At 45.4% G+C, this 15,589-nt stretch overlaps 1 protein-coding gene across 2 annotated transcripts in view; it reads left to right on the forward strand.

Annotated features, from left to right (window-relative positions):
- MDGA2 (MAM domain containing glycosylphosphatidylinositol anchor 2) overlaps window positions 1-15,589 on the forward strand; it is a 320,069-nt gene that overhangs the window by 161,246 nt on the left and 143,234 nt on the right. For both annotated transcript variants that reach the window (XM_068416528.1, XM_068416529.1), the window contains one exon: window positions 176-308. In XM_068416528.1, coding sequence (XP_068272629.1) covers window positions 176-308 — 133 coding nt within the window. The remainder of the gene's footprint in view (window positions 1-175; window positions 309-15,589) is intronic.

The raw sequence follows: 15,589 nt of genomic DNA on the forward strand, positions 1-15,589 counted from the left end.
CCATTCTTTTAGATAATTAAATAAAATACATTTTCTGGGCCACTTCAACATCTGCTTCTAATTAGCCACCTCTGCATCTTCCTCTTGCCTCCTGAAAGTCAGTCTCAGTGTATCCTGCATCTCTGCTTGTTCCTCTGCCTCGGTCCCTTCCTAATGCTCTCTTTTGCATGTGCAGGGAGAGACAAAGATCCTGAAGCTGAAGAACCTCCGACCTCAGGATTATGCGAATTACAGCTGCATCGCCTCGGTGAGGAATGTCTGCAGCATCCCTGACAAGATGGTGTCCTTCCGACTCTCTAATAAAACAGGTGGGCCTCCAGCAGTGACCTTCTCCGGTTATTTGATGTCCTCGTGGTCTTTTGTGGTCGGTGTTGGTCTCTTGCTTAAAACGTACCTGACCGTATGCAGCCGCACAGCGGTGGGAGCTATTCAGGAGCGTGTCGTAGGAGCCATTTCATAGAATCATAGAATTGTTAGGGTTGGAAAAGACCTAAAAGATCATCAAGTCCAACCATCGACCCAATGCCACCATGCCCGCTAAACCACGTCCTGAAGCGCCACATCTAGACGTTTTTTGAACCCCTCCAGGGATGGTGACTCCACCACCTCCATGGGCAGCCCGTTCCAATGCCTAATGACTCTTTCAGGTGGTTTTTTTCTCAGCGAAGTTAGGATTTGAAGAAGAGTTTTGATTTATTGCTCTTAATATTTATCGTGCTCTGGATTTCATATCAGGATTTGCATTTTCCCCCAGTGTCAGGGGTTTCACTGTTATGGGTAGACTTCAAAGAGGATACTGCAGCAAGGTAAGAGGAAGGGGCATCTCAGTCAAGGCTGGCATAGAGTAAAACCAACCCTTTACAAGTCCTCCAAACACTCTCAAATACTTCTTTCAGTGCTTTATTGAAAGCTAATTATTTTTGGTCGACAAAGTACGTTAGGAAAAAAAATCAACTTTTTTATATTGTTACATTGATTTAAATGATTGATTTTATATGATTGATTTGATGTATTCTTACATCGATTTAAACATTGATTTCTTACATTGATTTAAACAAAAGTGTCTTCTTTCAGATTTAATTGGTTGAAATGAGAATATTCAAGCAGTCGTGTTGAAATGCTTTACAGGAGGATAACTAGGCGTTTATCTATAGTCTCTAACCAAGTTGGCTCCATGTTGTGGTATTTCTTCTGCATTTGCTCTTTTCTTTGGACTTGTGTCTCGCTGAGCAAGTGGCCAGTTGTCTGTCTCCTTCTTTTTGTGGCTGTATCACTGCTGTGTTATCTCAAGAGCCTCATGCCAGTGGTTGACCTCAGGAAGGGCAATTGGGAATGCTGTTTTCCAGGAGGATGGAAATTACAGATTTTAACTCTCCTAAAGGCTCTGTGTCCAGCATCCGCAGAGGATGTGTCTGAAGTGGTTATAAACCTGGTTGCAAAGAGCAAAGTTCTTAGCTTAGGTTTCTGAGTAATTAGAAATTTCAGAGAAGTGTTTTCTGGCGAACCACTCTTCAGCAGATGTTGTAACAATTTGAAGACTTCAGGTTAGGTTACACTGGGTAATGCCTTAATAGCGTGTGCCTCAGGGCACAGAAAACAGGTAGCAAACGAACAAAAGAGTTGAGGCATTAACATACTGAGTGCGTCTAAGATGAACGATGAATTGTATTTGCACTTGCACATTTCACATTATTTCTGTCCTCCTGGCTTTGTTCCAACGAGTTGCCTTCAGCTTTTTCTGAATTTCTGATTTGACAGCAGGGACTTCAGAACTGTGGTATGTACCATTGCAGTACACAACCCACTGCAAAGCAAATTCACAGCTCAGCTTTAGAGCTGCCACTGGCAGTAGGAGAATTACAGTCAGCTCCAAAGGTATCTGGCAAAATGTTTTGGAAACCCTTAATTTACTCTCTCATTAATTTTGCCGGGGGGGGGAAAACTTAACGTGTGGTTTGTTCCTCATTATTTGCTCTGATTTCATACCAGAAGAGGCATGAAATCCTGACTGCTGTGGAGAGGTGTGGCTGACAGGCGGGAGCAGCTTCCCTCTCACCACTGGTGATAACTCATCCACCTTCATCCGTGAGGACAAAGGATGACAGTTGTTACCACTCCCATTTGTAAGAGCAATAGTTTTGCTGTTACGGCCAGAACAGTCTTCGTCCATGTTGGACCTCATCATTGTTACAGTAATGGGGGAACATCAAATAGCATAACTATTCCAAACTGAGGACAAGTGATCATGGTCTAATTTTGCAAGAAGAATCAATTATTTCCACCTTACGCATGTCACGTTTATTTTGGGAGAAGGGTGTCTTGATACATTAACAGGAATTGCTCTTCTGGAGTAATTTCCAAAGTAAAAAAGCCTGAAAAATGATAAAGATTCACACTTTCTCATGAAGAACTTGGTGGCAAGGCAACCATCATGGAGGGCAAGATTAAATACGTATAGCAATTACTGCAAAAACTCGTTAAAGACAATGACTGATGTGTTGATGAGTCCGAGACAAAATTTTTCTCATTTGGTGTGACTTCATCTGATATAGAAGTTCTTTGGTAGAGCTTCACCTGGTGTAACTTCATAGAAGTTACATAAATTGTAAATCTAGAGTAATCCAGGTTAAATCCGAAGTAATGAAAATCAGAACCTGAACTTGATGCTCTGTTTTGGTGTAGAGCAGTCCTGGCTTGTCCATCTGTTTTTTGTTTAAAGCTGGAGGCATGTAATGGAGATGCCTATTTAATGGAAACAAAGGAGAGACAAACAGAAGTGTCTGTAAGGTGGCAAACGATATTTATTGTAGCTAATGTGGCTATAAGTGAATTGAAGTTCAGCTGCAAATTATGTGATGTTAATGTAAAATTGCTGGCAGTTTGGCTATTCAGCATAGGACAAGAGGACACAGCCTCAAGCTTTGCCAGGGGAGGTTCAGGTTAGACATTAGGAAGCATTTCTTCTCAGCAAGGGTCATTAGCCATTGGAAGGGGCTGCCCAGGGAGGTGGTGGAGTCCCCATCTCTGGAGGTGTTTAAGAAAAGCCTGGACATGGCACTTAGTGCCCTGGTGTAGTTGCCATGGTGGTGTCAGGGCAATGGTTGGACTCGATGATCCCAGAGGTCTCTTCCAACCTCATTGATTCTGTGATTCTATCAGGTCTGTTAGTATAACTGGGAGAAGTTTTTGTTGAACTTGTCTGTTACTGATGAGAGAGATGACTAAGGAGGATAGCTGAGGCTTACAGCAGCTGTGGGTTTCCATCTCGTTTCAGTCATGGTTTGTCTCACTGTGTTCTGGCTTTTATTGCATGACACAGGGACTGTTGCATGATTTGTCAGGCTCCCTTTGATTGATTGACTTGTGGGAAAAGTTGGGAAGGTTTTTCCCTGGCATAGATGTGCACTGCAGCTTGGGTGGCTCAGGGACATCAGCTGTCCCAGCAGCCACATGGGGCTTGCGAGGGTTTTTGGACCATCTGCGTGTGGTGGCTTCCCATTCACCTCGACTGATTGACATGGTCTGCACACGGCGGCTGGGAGCTGCTGTGCTGCAGGGAGCACCTTGGGTCCCTGCTGGCCCTGATTGATTGCCGTGGCACGCTGATACACAGCAGGGCTTCTGCACACTGTAAGAGCATTCGTCGCATGTGGTGATCGTTGGCAGGTTGTGCTTGAGGAAGTGGTGCTCAGCAGATGTGGAAAAACCCAAACTATTACTGTACACCTGGAGATCTTTGCTGCTCTTACAGTATCCTGCTGCTACCCTGCCTACTCTCTGTGTCCAGGGTCATAGAATTATAGAGTCACAGGATCATTTAGGTTGGAAAAGATCTTTAAGATCACCAAGCCCAACCATTAACCCAGCACTGCCAAGCCCACCACTAAATCATGTCCCTAAACACCACATCTACACATCTTTTAAATACCTCCAGGGATGGTCACTCCAGCACGGCCCTGGGCAGCCTGTTCCAATGCTTGACAACCCTTTTGGTGAAGAAATTTTTCCTAATATCCAATCTAAACCTCCCCTGGCACAACTTGAGGTCACTGAGGTTCTCAGATGACAGTCAGGTCACCTCGTGAACCTTCTTCTTGATAATCTTCCTGTGTTGTTAGAGAATATGGTGACGGAGGCACATGAACACAGGTTTTTTCCTCTTTCTTTCTCTGAAACACTCTGAAGCCTCCCTGCCTTCCCTCACCAAGAGCTGTAGGTGACTGGAGCACGAATGTAGACACTTGTTTCAAGGAAATCATTGCAGATCCAGGTGCTCTGGGGCTGTTATTTATGCTGCAGGGTCTTTTGTACATCTATATTCCTGTGCACACATGTGAGTTGAGAGGCTAATTTGAGGAACACCAGCCATGTCTTCGGGTGAGCAGTTCAGGTTTCCGTTCAGTGCCGCCTGCCAGCTTGTCCCTGTGACCTTTTTGTTTTCTGCACTCACTCCTTCTTGCTGATTATTTGATTGCGTGTCGTGGCATCACCAGAGTAACAATCAATTACTGTGATAGAATCAATCCAAATGAAACTTTCTGCATACTTCCCCTGGAATAATTAGAGAGGAATAATTAATTAAGCTGATGCCATCAGATGAACATGTATTCCTCAGTATACTTCGGACATGATGCAGGTTTAAAGTGTTACAGCTATAATTAGGTACACTCACGCCCCTTCATTCAACAGCAGTGTCTTAATTACATCTGTTCTGTGTGAGTCTGAAGCCCCAGACACGCCGTCATACGTCTGTAGGTACTGCAGGCGTTAGAGTGCAGTGGCATAATTTTTCAGCGACACAGATTTCTTTGTTCCAGTGCAGACTAGTTTAAAATACAAAAACAAAGTGGATGCTGTAATGAGAGAAGCTGAGATCATCTCAGAAGCGTGTGACGATGCATGTGCTGAAGCCCAAGCTGACAATTAGCGGTAATATCGTACAGCAGCAGGTAGAGGCACTTGTTGAGCACAGCCCCACTTTGTATCTAAAGACAGCTATTACTCTGCAAATTTATTATCTAAATAGATGAGAAATTTGAAGGGAAGCAGAAACACTGTGAAGTGATTCACCTGCTGGCAGATTGCTAGTGAGTGGCAGGAACACAAATAGAAATCAAGACGTGAGGAAGAACAGCAAAGGGACTAATTTTGCAGCTCTCATTTGTTTTTAGTAGACTGAGTCCCTTTAAAATCAGCACATAGAAGTTAATTTGGGTAAGTTATTGCAAGCAGGAGTTGTAAAACTAAATGCAGCTGCTTTGAGACAAAATCAAGGGGTTATTCTGAAAAAGAGGAGGAACGCTGACAATTTTCTCAGTTTATGTGCTTGAATCCAGGCTGTCAGAAGAGGAGCAGCTGCAAGGGTGGGTGTCACCCTGAGTCATGACCTCCATACTTTGTTACCCGTTTGCCTCATTATGTCCATGCTAAACCAAAGAAGAAATTAGGTTGATCTGATTCTGGCTCCTACTCTACCTGTTGGGCTTTTCCTGGGATTTCTGTCTCTTCCCCAAGGTCTCAGAGGTTTCTTGCATGACATTCACATGTGTCTTTTCCCCATTCAGGTTTTTCACCCTGTCAGAGCTCTTAGTGTCTTTGTATTCCTGAAATCAGTGAAATTTTTCCTCCAAACAGTCCTCCCAGTTTGAAACTACAAGAAGCACAGTAGACAGAGCTGGCAGCAAAGGCTTCTGGGGTGGGGGGAGCACAGTGCTACAGGTTGTGTCTTCTCATGGGAACAGCTCCCCAACAACCACCTTTCTCATCTCCTGTTCCCACTTACGAGTGTTTTGGAGTCACCCCCTTGGTTCCTCTGTATACCTTCTCATCCTCTTGCCTTGTCTTTAGTAAGACCTTTGCCATGACCTCCTGTAGTTTCCTTATAGCCAGGGTTGAGAGATGTGAATGATTAGTGGAAAACTGGCTGGGCCTTTGGGCGTGAAGGGTGGGATGATGTCTAACCGGTGGTCATTTGCTCATGTCATCCTTTGGGGATCAAAACTGGGAACAATAGCGTACAACATCCTTATTAATGACCAAAACAATGGGACCACAGTGAGGGGAGGCTGAAGGAGCTAGGTTTGCTCACCTTGGGGAAGATGCTCAAGCTTTGGCAGGATGAGGCCTGAGCAACCTGGTCTAATTGGCATTGCTTCAAGCAGGGCTCTGACCACAGGCCTCCAGAGATCCCTTCTGATGAAGATGGTTCTATAGTTCTGTGATTAAAGCAAGCACGTTGAAGGCAAAACAGTGTTGTGGGAGTTGTTTGCATTCAGCATTATCCCCTCTCCACAGCATATCATTGTCTATATAAGAACTGATGAATGTCCTGAAGGCCTATCACCCTGCCATAACCTGGGCCATACATTGGTCAGGAGGTGCTTCTTTTTGAAGGTGCTTAGCAGGAACAAGTGCAGTCTCCTTTAGGAATACAGGGATTATGTTATTCCAGGCATAATTCTGCTCTGTGTCAAACATGAATTATTGACAGATGATACTAAAATCTGTCACCAGTTTGCATGTGACTCATCTTTAGAGCTGGGAAACATAACTTGAGACACAGCTAACTCTGAATCTCACATCTGAATGATCAGATCTAATAATAACATGAATGGATCCTTTTAAGAGTGTTCATTGTTTCAAAGTGTCAAAGAAAAGGCACAATATTTACCCGTAAAACCACTGAAATTCTGGGCTTCCTATAAATATTTCTTCTAATATGATTGAGTAAAAGCAAGTAATACTTGTATCTTGATCTACAGAGCATTTTTGGTGGCACAGATTAATTTGAAAATGTATATTAGTTTGTATATTAGCAGCCAATTCAGGCTGCTTAGTGCAGGTCATCACTGATACATAATATTGAGGCTGATTTGTGGCAGCCTCCGACACAGAAATAATCCACAACAGTAACTTTTACCAAGAAAGATGAGTATTTCAACACATGATTTTTCAGCTGCATGACATAGTTCATTCAAATCACAGCTGAAGCTGGCATTCTGTCTGGGGCATGTGGTGGGAAACAAATTGAAAAAGGCTTAATTCACTTTTAATCCCTCCATTAAGCAGTAGTCTGTCACGATAAACTTGCTTTGTTTCCCTTCATTCACACAATATAGTGTTAAGAGAAATTATCTCATTTTTAAAAAATATTTCTCTTAGCATCCCCTGGCATTCTTGGAGAGTGAGACAGCGAGATGTGATCCTGCACTTAAAGAGGCTTGAAATCCTCGGATGAGAAATACAGCCAGCTGTATCCTCAGAGCTGAATACTGAAGGTAGATGGTTTTAATGCTTTAGCAAAAAGGAAAGCTAGCAAATAAGGTTGGGAAGGACCCCAAGAGGTTGTCTAGTCCCGTTCTGTGTGGCAGAATGCACTAGACCTAAAGCTTGTCCTACTGATGCCAGTTTAACCCAGCTGCCAGCAGCAGAGGTGCTGCATTACTGGCAGGTAGTCTGACCCATCACTCTGGTCCTGTCCATCACAGCATGAAGAGGAGATCATCCTCTTCCCCTTCACAGCAACGTTTCGCATATTTGAGGGTGGTTGTCTTGTCCCATCTCTTCTGTTGGATATGAACCTAGCTCCTTAGTTTTTGTCTGAGTCACATCATCTCTACCTCACACTATTCCTGCTGATCTCCTCTGTCCACTTCCTTGGTGAATTTGCTTCAGGGCATGTAGAGTACTTCGCTGCACCCAGCCCCATAAGCATGGGGTTCAGTGCAGGGCTTGTTTCATGCCTTTCCCAACAAAGTTCTTGGTTATGCATCCCTGCATGATAGCTCCCTTTTAGCAAGCACAAACTGCTAATGTCTGCTTTGTGTCCAGGTTGCCATCCACTGTAACCTTGAGGGTCCTTTCTCATTAGCCAGTCATTCCTAATCCACTAATGGTGTGTGTGGTTGTTGCTGTTGCAAGACAGGATTTGTCTCACCTGACGAGCAGTCTGAAAGTTTAGGTGTGCACACTGGTTGTTCAGGGAGCACCCTACTCGGAGGAGAGAGGGAGAGAAATATCTCCGAAGAGCAATTCATAGAATCACAGACTGGTTTGGGTTGGAAGGGAGCTTAAAGATCATCCAGTTCCAACCCCCTGCCACAGGCAGGGACACCTTCCACCAGACCAGGTTGCTCCAAGCCCCATCCAACCTGGCCTTGAACACTGCCAGGGAGGGGGCAGCCACAGCTTCTCTGGGCAACCTGGGCCAGGGTCTCACCACCCTCACAGCAAAGAATTTCTTCCTCATATCTCATCTCAATCTCCCTCTTTCAGTTTAAAACCGTTCCCCCTCATCCTGTCACTACTTGCCCTTGTAAAAAGCCCCTCTCCAGCTTCCCTGTAGCCCCTTCAGGTACTGGAAGGTGCTAGAAGGTCTCCCCGGAGCCTTCTCTTCTCCAGGCTGAACAGCCCCAGCTCTCTCAGCCTGTCTCCATAGCAGAGGTGCTCCAGCCCTCTGAGCATCTCCGTGGCCTCCTCTGGACCCAATCCAACAGCTCCGTGTCCTTCTTGTGTTGGGGGCCCCAGAGCTGGACGCAGCACTGCAGGGGGGTCTCCCGAGAGCGGAGCAGAGGGGCAGAATCCCCTCCCTCGCCCTGCTGGCCACGCTGCTGGGGATGCAGCCCAGGACACGGGTGGCTTTCTGGGCTGCAAGCGCACATAGTTTTGAGACATCCCATCTAGTTTTGGGAATCAGGGATGCTGTAAGAGTGCTTATAGCTCATCGAAATACATGACCTCAGACTGCATGCCTGACTTTTGGGCAATTGAAATTAGCCAAGATGAATTTAAGCCTACTCGTACAACCGCGCATCTAAATATAGTGATGAAGGGGACAGTTTCACGAGTGGGTTAAGCTGATTTAACACTGCGCTGCTGCTAAAGGGAGGATCCTGCCTTCCCTTCGTACCCTCTTGATAAAATGTCCACAGAATGAATAGTTCATACAGTGTGGGAGCTGTGAGCTATTGTAGTCGTCTCCAGAGCGTAACCACCGAGGAAGTGCTCTGAATAGCAAACGTATCCGCCTCCCTTCCTCCCTGTTGGAGCTATCAATGCCACATCTGTGCGTGAACGGCAGCACGAGCAAAGTGCGAATCATCAAAGTGCTGCTGCTGCTGGATGAAAAGCAGCCAGGCAAATGGGGAATAACGGGATGAGTCAGCAGAGCTGCATCCCCATTGGGTAAAAACCAGAGGATTGCAGAAAACGGAGGAGGAGGAAAAAAAGGTTATTAAGAATAGAGGGAGAGTGCAGGGAGAGGGCTCTGGTTACCTGGGCTGGTGCTTCAGGCTGGCTTGTTCACGTACATGTGAACGGATGAAGGCTGAGTCCAGCTGAAAATGGGCCTTGTTAAATATAATCTCATTCTTTGCTTTAGTTCTGTCCTGTAACTCCCCTCTCTGATTCCCCTGTAAGAAGGACACGGAGCTGTTGGAGCGAGTCCAGAGGAGGCCACGAAGATGCTCAGAGGGCTGGAGCCCCTCTGCTCTGGAGACAGGCTGAGAGAGCTGGGGCTGTTCAGCCTGGAGAAGAGAAGGCTCCGGGGAGACCTTCTAGCACCTTCCAGTGCCTGAAGGGGCTACAGGAAAGCAGGAGAGGGACTTTTTACAAGGGCATGGAGTGATAGGATGAGGGGGAACGGTTTTAAACTGAAAGAGGGGAGATTGAGATGAGATATTAGGAAGAAATTGTTTGCTGTGAGGGTGGTGAGACCCTGGCCCAGGTTGCCCAGAGCAGCTGTGACTGCCCCCTCCCTGGCAGTGTCCAAGGCCAGGTTGGATGGGGCTTGGAGCAACCTGGTCTGGTGGAAGGTGTCCCTGCCTGTGGCAGGGGGTTGGAACTAGATGGTCTTTAAGGTCCCTTCCAACCCAAACCATTCTATAATTCTATGAATTTTCCATTCTCAATAGCATGCCTGGACACAGCTTGCACTTTACGCAGCTTTTAAGCCTCTTTATTTTGGTGGCAGGCTCAGGGGAAACTGAAAAAAATGAGGTTTTTTTTATCTCTGACCAGGTAGCATATACAAATTGAGCAGTGACTGCTGGTACATGGGGGGCATGTCCACCCCAGTCTGATGGGCGTCTTCAGCAATCATGGGGGGCAGCTGCCCTGGGGCACGGGGAGCCACCCCTTTGCGCTAGAACAGCTCAGGGTGCTTTTGTGAAGATGAGAACCCTAAAATGCTTGAACTACTGAAATCTTGTCTCAGAATATGTTACTTCATTAATTCCATGTATTAAGTAAAAAAAAAAGGACACATGAAAGAATTAGAGTTTGAGCCATTTGCCTTTATTTTCTCTGCCCCTGCAAGTGTTGGAATTTCAAAGGCAATGATAAAATGGGAAAAAGAGCGAGTGACACAAAAATAAGGTTGTGATGTAAGGTGAGCACGTCTGTTTTATGTGTCTAAACACAAAGGTGTTTAGAACTGGAAGCTGGTACAGCTGGAGTATTTTGCTGCTCTTCTGTGCTGAGATTACATGGAGCAGCTGAACGAGACACCACTGAAGTTCAAAGCTCTACGTGACTGTTCACTACATGACACTGACTATAATAATAAATTTTTACAGTCAGGGGGACTGAGCGTTGGCATGGGTTGCCCAGAGAGGTTGGTTGTGGAGTCTTCATCCTCAGAGACATTCAAAAGCCATCTCGACACGACCCTGGGCAAACTGCAGTTTGGGGGTTTTGGGGAGTTTGCTTTTATGTTTATTTTATTTTATTTTATTTTATTTATTTTATTTTATTTTTTTTAAGATCTGTTGATTAAAAGAAAGGACCTACCATATTGCAGCATGCTGTGGCAGTGGGGTCAATAAGTTTATTTTTACCCTGTATTTTAAATTCTGGACCTCAGCTGGGAATTATAATCTATTCTTTTTTGAACTTTACTGAGTAAATAAGTACAGAAATGATGCTCCCATGCTCCCAGCCCAGCAGGGACCTCAGATGTTTTCTTTTTTTTTGCTCTGACTTGAAAGGGTCTATTCATAACGTGCATAGTTAGGAGTATATGGATTGTATTCCTGCAAGAAATCATGGCTGCAAATTAAACGGATACATACACACACACACGGGCATGTATGAAAGTATAATTCAATTATGTTCTATTACTTCAGTTCTGCGTATAAAATAACTTGCAAAACTGGAGGAAATAATGCCTTTTCATTCTTATTCATCACAGATGAGTGAGTTGTCAAGGACATGACTTTCTGCCTCTACTTTGATATTGCTATTAAAGTATTAGTTTTCTTTTGCATTTCCAGTAATCCCTAAAGCCAGTTGTGACATTTTCTCAATTCCATGTACCCAGACTAAATACATATATTTGTCTCACTGTAATTATAATACACGTTGGTGTCAGATTTTTTTCTGTATGTTGCATCAATGAGAGACATCTTTTTCCTCCCAGTGTACTCTCTCTCCCAGGTAGCAGTAGAGGCTCCGCTTCTTTCAAGTTCAGGGAACATCAGTATCTGATCATTGATGAGAAGATCACAGAATCCTAGAATGTCAGGGCTTGGAAGGGACCTCTGGAGATCATCGAGTCCAACCCCCTGCCAGAGCAGGACCAATCTAGGGCAGGTTACACAGGAACACATCCAGATGGGGCTTGAAAGTCTCCAGAGAAGGAGACTCCACACCCTCTCTGGGGAGCCTGTTCCAGTGCTCTGTAACCCTTACAGCAAAGAAGTTCTTCCTCATGTTGAGGTTGAACTTCCTGTGCTCCAGCTTGCATCCATTGCCCCTTGTCCTATCGCAGGGCACAAGTGACAAGAGGTTGCCCCTTTCCTCTTGACACCCAGCCCTCATATATTTATACCCATTAATCAGATCCCCTCTCAGTCTTCTCTTCTTCAGACTAAAAAGCCCCAGGTCTCTCAGCCTTTCCTCCTAAGGCAGGTGTTCCAGTCCCTTCATCATCCTCGTAGCCCTCCGTTGGACTCTCTCCAGTAGATCTCTGTCCCTCTTGAACTGGGGAGCCCAGAACTGAACGCAATACTCCAGGTGAGGTCTCACCAGGGTAGAGTAGAGGGGGAGGAGGACCTCCCTCGATCTGCTGGACACACTCTTCTTAATGCACCCCAGGACACCACTGGCCTTCTTGGCCACAAGGGCACATTGCTGTCCCATGGATAACTTGTTGTCCATCAGGACTCCAAGGTCCTTCTCCACGGAGCTGCTCTCTAGCAGATCACCTCCTAACCTGGACTGGTGCATTTTATTACTCCTTCCCAGGTGCAGGACTCTGCACTTATCCTTGTTGAACCTCATTAGGTTCCTCTTTGCCCAGCTCTCCAGTCTGTCCAAGTCATGCTGAATGGCCGCACAGCCTGTCTCCAGATGTTTCCAGTCTCCCTGCCGATGATCCTGTGGCAGCTCCCTTTAAACTGGAGGCATTTAGTTGTAGAGCTAGGTCGTTACATCGAAGGTGCTTGGTAAACTGATATAGATAAGGGTGTATCTTAGGGTGGTAATGATGACTTAATGACTGCTAGCTTTGTGCTGGATCTGAGAAACTTTTGCCCCAGTCGTTAATCAAAACCAGTGAGTGCTGCATGCTGTGTTGTTACTCTGTGAGGATTGATATATGTTGTAGCCACATTTTATAATTAATCTCTATCTGTGTGATGTCAGTGCCTAACTCATCTTGTGTGCACATGTTAATGGTAGGTAAAAAAACCTGATGCAGTTCTGATTTAAATTCTCTGCGGTGACTTGCTAGCAGGGTCATGTGTTGTGACCCGTTGTGCTTCCAGTAGCACTTTCTCATATGCACTGTGGAGTTCCCAGCCAGGCTCTACACTCCTGTGAAATACACTGGATGCAGAAGCAATACTTGTACACGAAAGCCTCTGAATTGAAGTCCCTTTAAAAAGGATGCAGCTGCAATATGAATGGGGACCTGAACAGTTTCCCTCGTCATGAGTAGTGCCTTGTTCTTTGCGGGGAAGAGCTCGCCGTGGCACTGCGGCTTTCTTTGTCCCCTGGCAAACCAACCATGACTTTGAAATGTGGGACTGGAGCTCAGAAACCCCGACTTCTAAAGGGCAGTGAAGATGCAGAGCTCTTTTGAACACTGAGCTGTTCTCATTGCGATGGCCAAATAGGGTGTTTGCAAAGCTTGTTCCATGCACTCACCCGTGGAAATATTTACCAAAGCTTGCTATTGGTTTATAATGAATTTTCTTATTTCTATCAGAGAGTTGAAAGAAAGTTTCCGCTGGGCAGGTTGCCTGGCTGAGTCTCTGCCAGTGCCGGGGTGAAGGTTCTGGCTGGGAGATGCTTTGCTTGCCAAACCTGGATGGTCCAGCGTTCATCATGTTAATCCTGATGACTGGTAGTCATCTAAGAGAGAGCTCAGCCAGGGTGAAGCTTTGGAAGTGGCTGTGGGGGTGATAATACACTCCGGCTGAGGGAGCTGGGGTTGTTTAGCCTGGAGAAGAGGAGGCTCAGAGGTGACCTTAGTGCAGTCTACAACTACCTGAAGGGAGGGTGTAGTGAAGTGGGAGTCGGCCTCTTCTCCCAGGCAACCAGCGACAGGACAAGAGGACACAGCCTCAAGCTTGGCCAGGGGAGGTTCAGGTTGGACATGAGGAAGCATTTCTTCTCAGCAAGGGTCATTAGCCATTGGAAGGGGCTGCCCAGGGAGGTGGTGGAGTCACCATCTCTGGAGGGGTTTAAGAAAAGCCTGGCCATGGCACTTTGTGCCCTGGTCTAGTTGCCATGGTGGTGTCAGGGCAACAGTTGGACTCTGATCCTTGAGGTCTCTTGTAACCTGGTTGATTCTGTGACTCCTCTTGGCAGGGATGTTTTTGTTGCTTTAGGAATTCTGTATAAACATAAAATTTCGTACGTGAGCACCTCCTGTGTCTCCATCAGTTCTGGTATTGCACAGTTGTGTTGGTGCTGGTGCTCAACTTTCCAAACTGGTACTGAGCATTACTTAAACTGTAGAATCTATCACTCTTCAACTCTACAAGAAATTGAGGACATTGGTCCTGTGTCTGCATGTGTGTGTGTGTCAGTGTGTCTCCGTGAACCGAACTGTGACACAGGGTTTTGTAATATGAACAGATGGAGCTCTGGGGCTATGAGGGAGGGAGTGAAATTCAGGCTATTTAGTTTAGAGAAGAGATGAATAGGAAGGAAGACAGCAGAAATAAATAAAAGACATAATGTAAGATTAAATTAAATCCAGAAGACTATAGCAGTAGAAAATAATAAAATATATCCCTACTTTTCAATGGCACTTTGTGGGATCTCTGCAAGATTTAAGCAGAAAGTGAGGAGCTCGCCCTTATGTCAGGAGGCAGCTGTTTAGCAGAAGAAACTTCTGGGCTGGTGCAGTTGCACAACTTTTCTTTTGATTGCACATCTACCTGCTGAGTTCTGGGGGCTTTGAAGCTCTTCAGTTGTGACGTGCCTTTCATGTGAGAAGAGCCCTGTGTAAACGTGGAGACCAGCCAAGTACCTTGCTTGGTGAAACTAAATTTTGTAAAACTTAAATAATAAAATCAAGACTGAAGGCACAAATTGCTGCCTGACTGTCACTGCAATATGTATCTTTTTAAATGATCTCGTTTGGGACCAGGTGAAAGCTTGTTTGTAAGGATGTGAGGGTCTTCTCAAGGCTGGGCTGTAGAAGTGGAAGAGGAGAGCTGGGCTCACACTTGTATTTCTGCTCCCACGGTTGGTGTGGATGCCATTGGTTGAAACCACTTGTATCTTGGAGGCTGAAGCCTGACTGCCCAAAGCCATATATGTACTAAAGGCAAACCCAGTGCATTTCAGACTCGTACCAGTAATACACAATTGCATGTACTAGTTTTTATAAGTGTCATTTTAATAAGAGCAAGATCTTTTGGAGAAGTCTTTATCTCCTCTTCCTTCTGACTCAATTACATGATTTACATGAATTACATGAATAGGACAAGAGGACACAGCCTCAAGCTTCGCCAGGGGACGTTCAGGTTAGACATTAGGAAGAATTTCTTTTCAGAAAGGGTCATGAGACATTGGAAGGGGCTGCCCAGGGAGGTGGTGGAGTCACCATCTCTGGAGGTGTTTAAGAAAAGCCTGGACATGGCACTTAGTGCTCTGGTCTAGTTGCCATGGTGGTGTCAGGGCAATGGTTGGACTCGATGATCCCAGAGGGCTCTTCCAACCTGGTTGATTCTGTGATTCTGTGATTTCCTTCTATCTAAACAAATACCACAGCTTGAGCTGGGACTGCATCATGGGTCTCCTGGTTGGAGAGATTCATGCTAGGTGCTTTACAAATGCAAAGGATGTATAAACACATACATTGTCCTTTTGGACCAGATCTCATGTCTGTCCTCAAGAGCCAGTAGGAGACATTTCAGAAGAGTGCATGAAAAGGGTGCAGTAGACAGATATATGATAGTCTGCTCTCCCATGCCAGAAAAAAGATACCATTTTATGCCCTGAAGCATGAGTTTTAATAATCCTTCGACAATATTTTTGGTATTATCATCACTATTATAATTGTTCTGGATCATCTTGTCATCTTTATAAATGCCTCCGCCAATTTTTAATCATGCTGGACCAAAAAAATATGGTG

The sequence above is a fragment of the Nyctibius grandis genome, chromosome 20 (assembly GCF_013368605.1).
Source record: "Nyctibius grandis isolate bNycGra1 chromosome 20, bNycGra1.pri, whole genome shotgun sequence".
NCBI classification, from domain to species: Eukaryota; Metazoa; Chordata; class Aves; order Nyctibiiformes; family Nyctibiidae; genus Nyctibius; species Nyctibius grandis.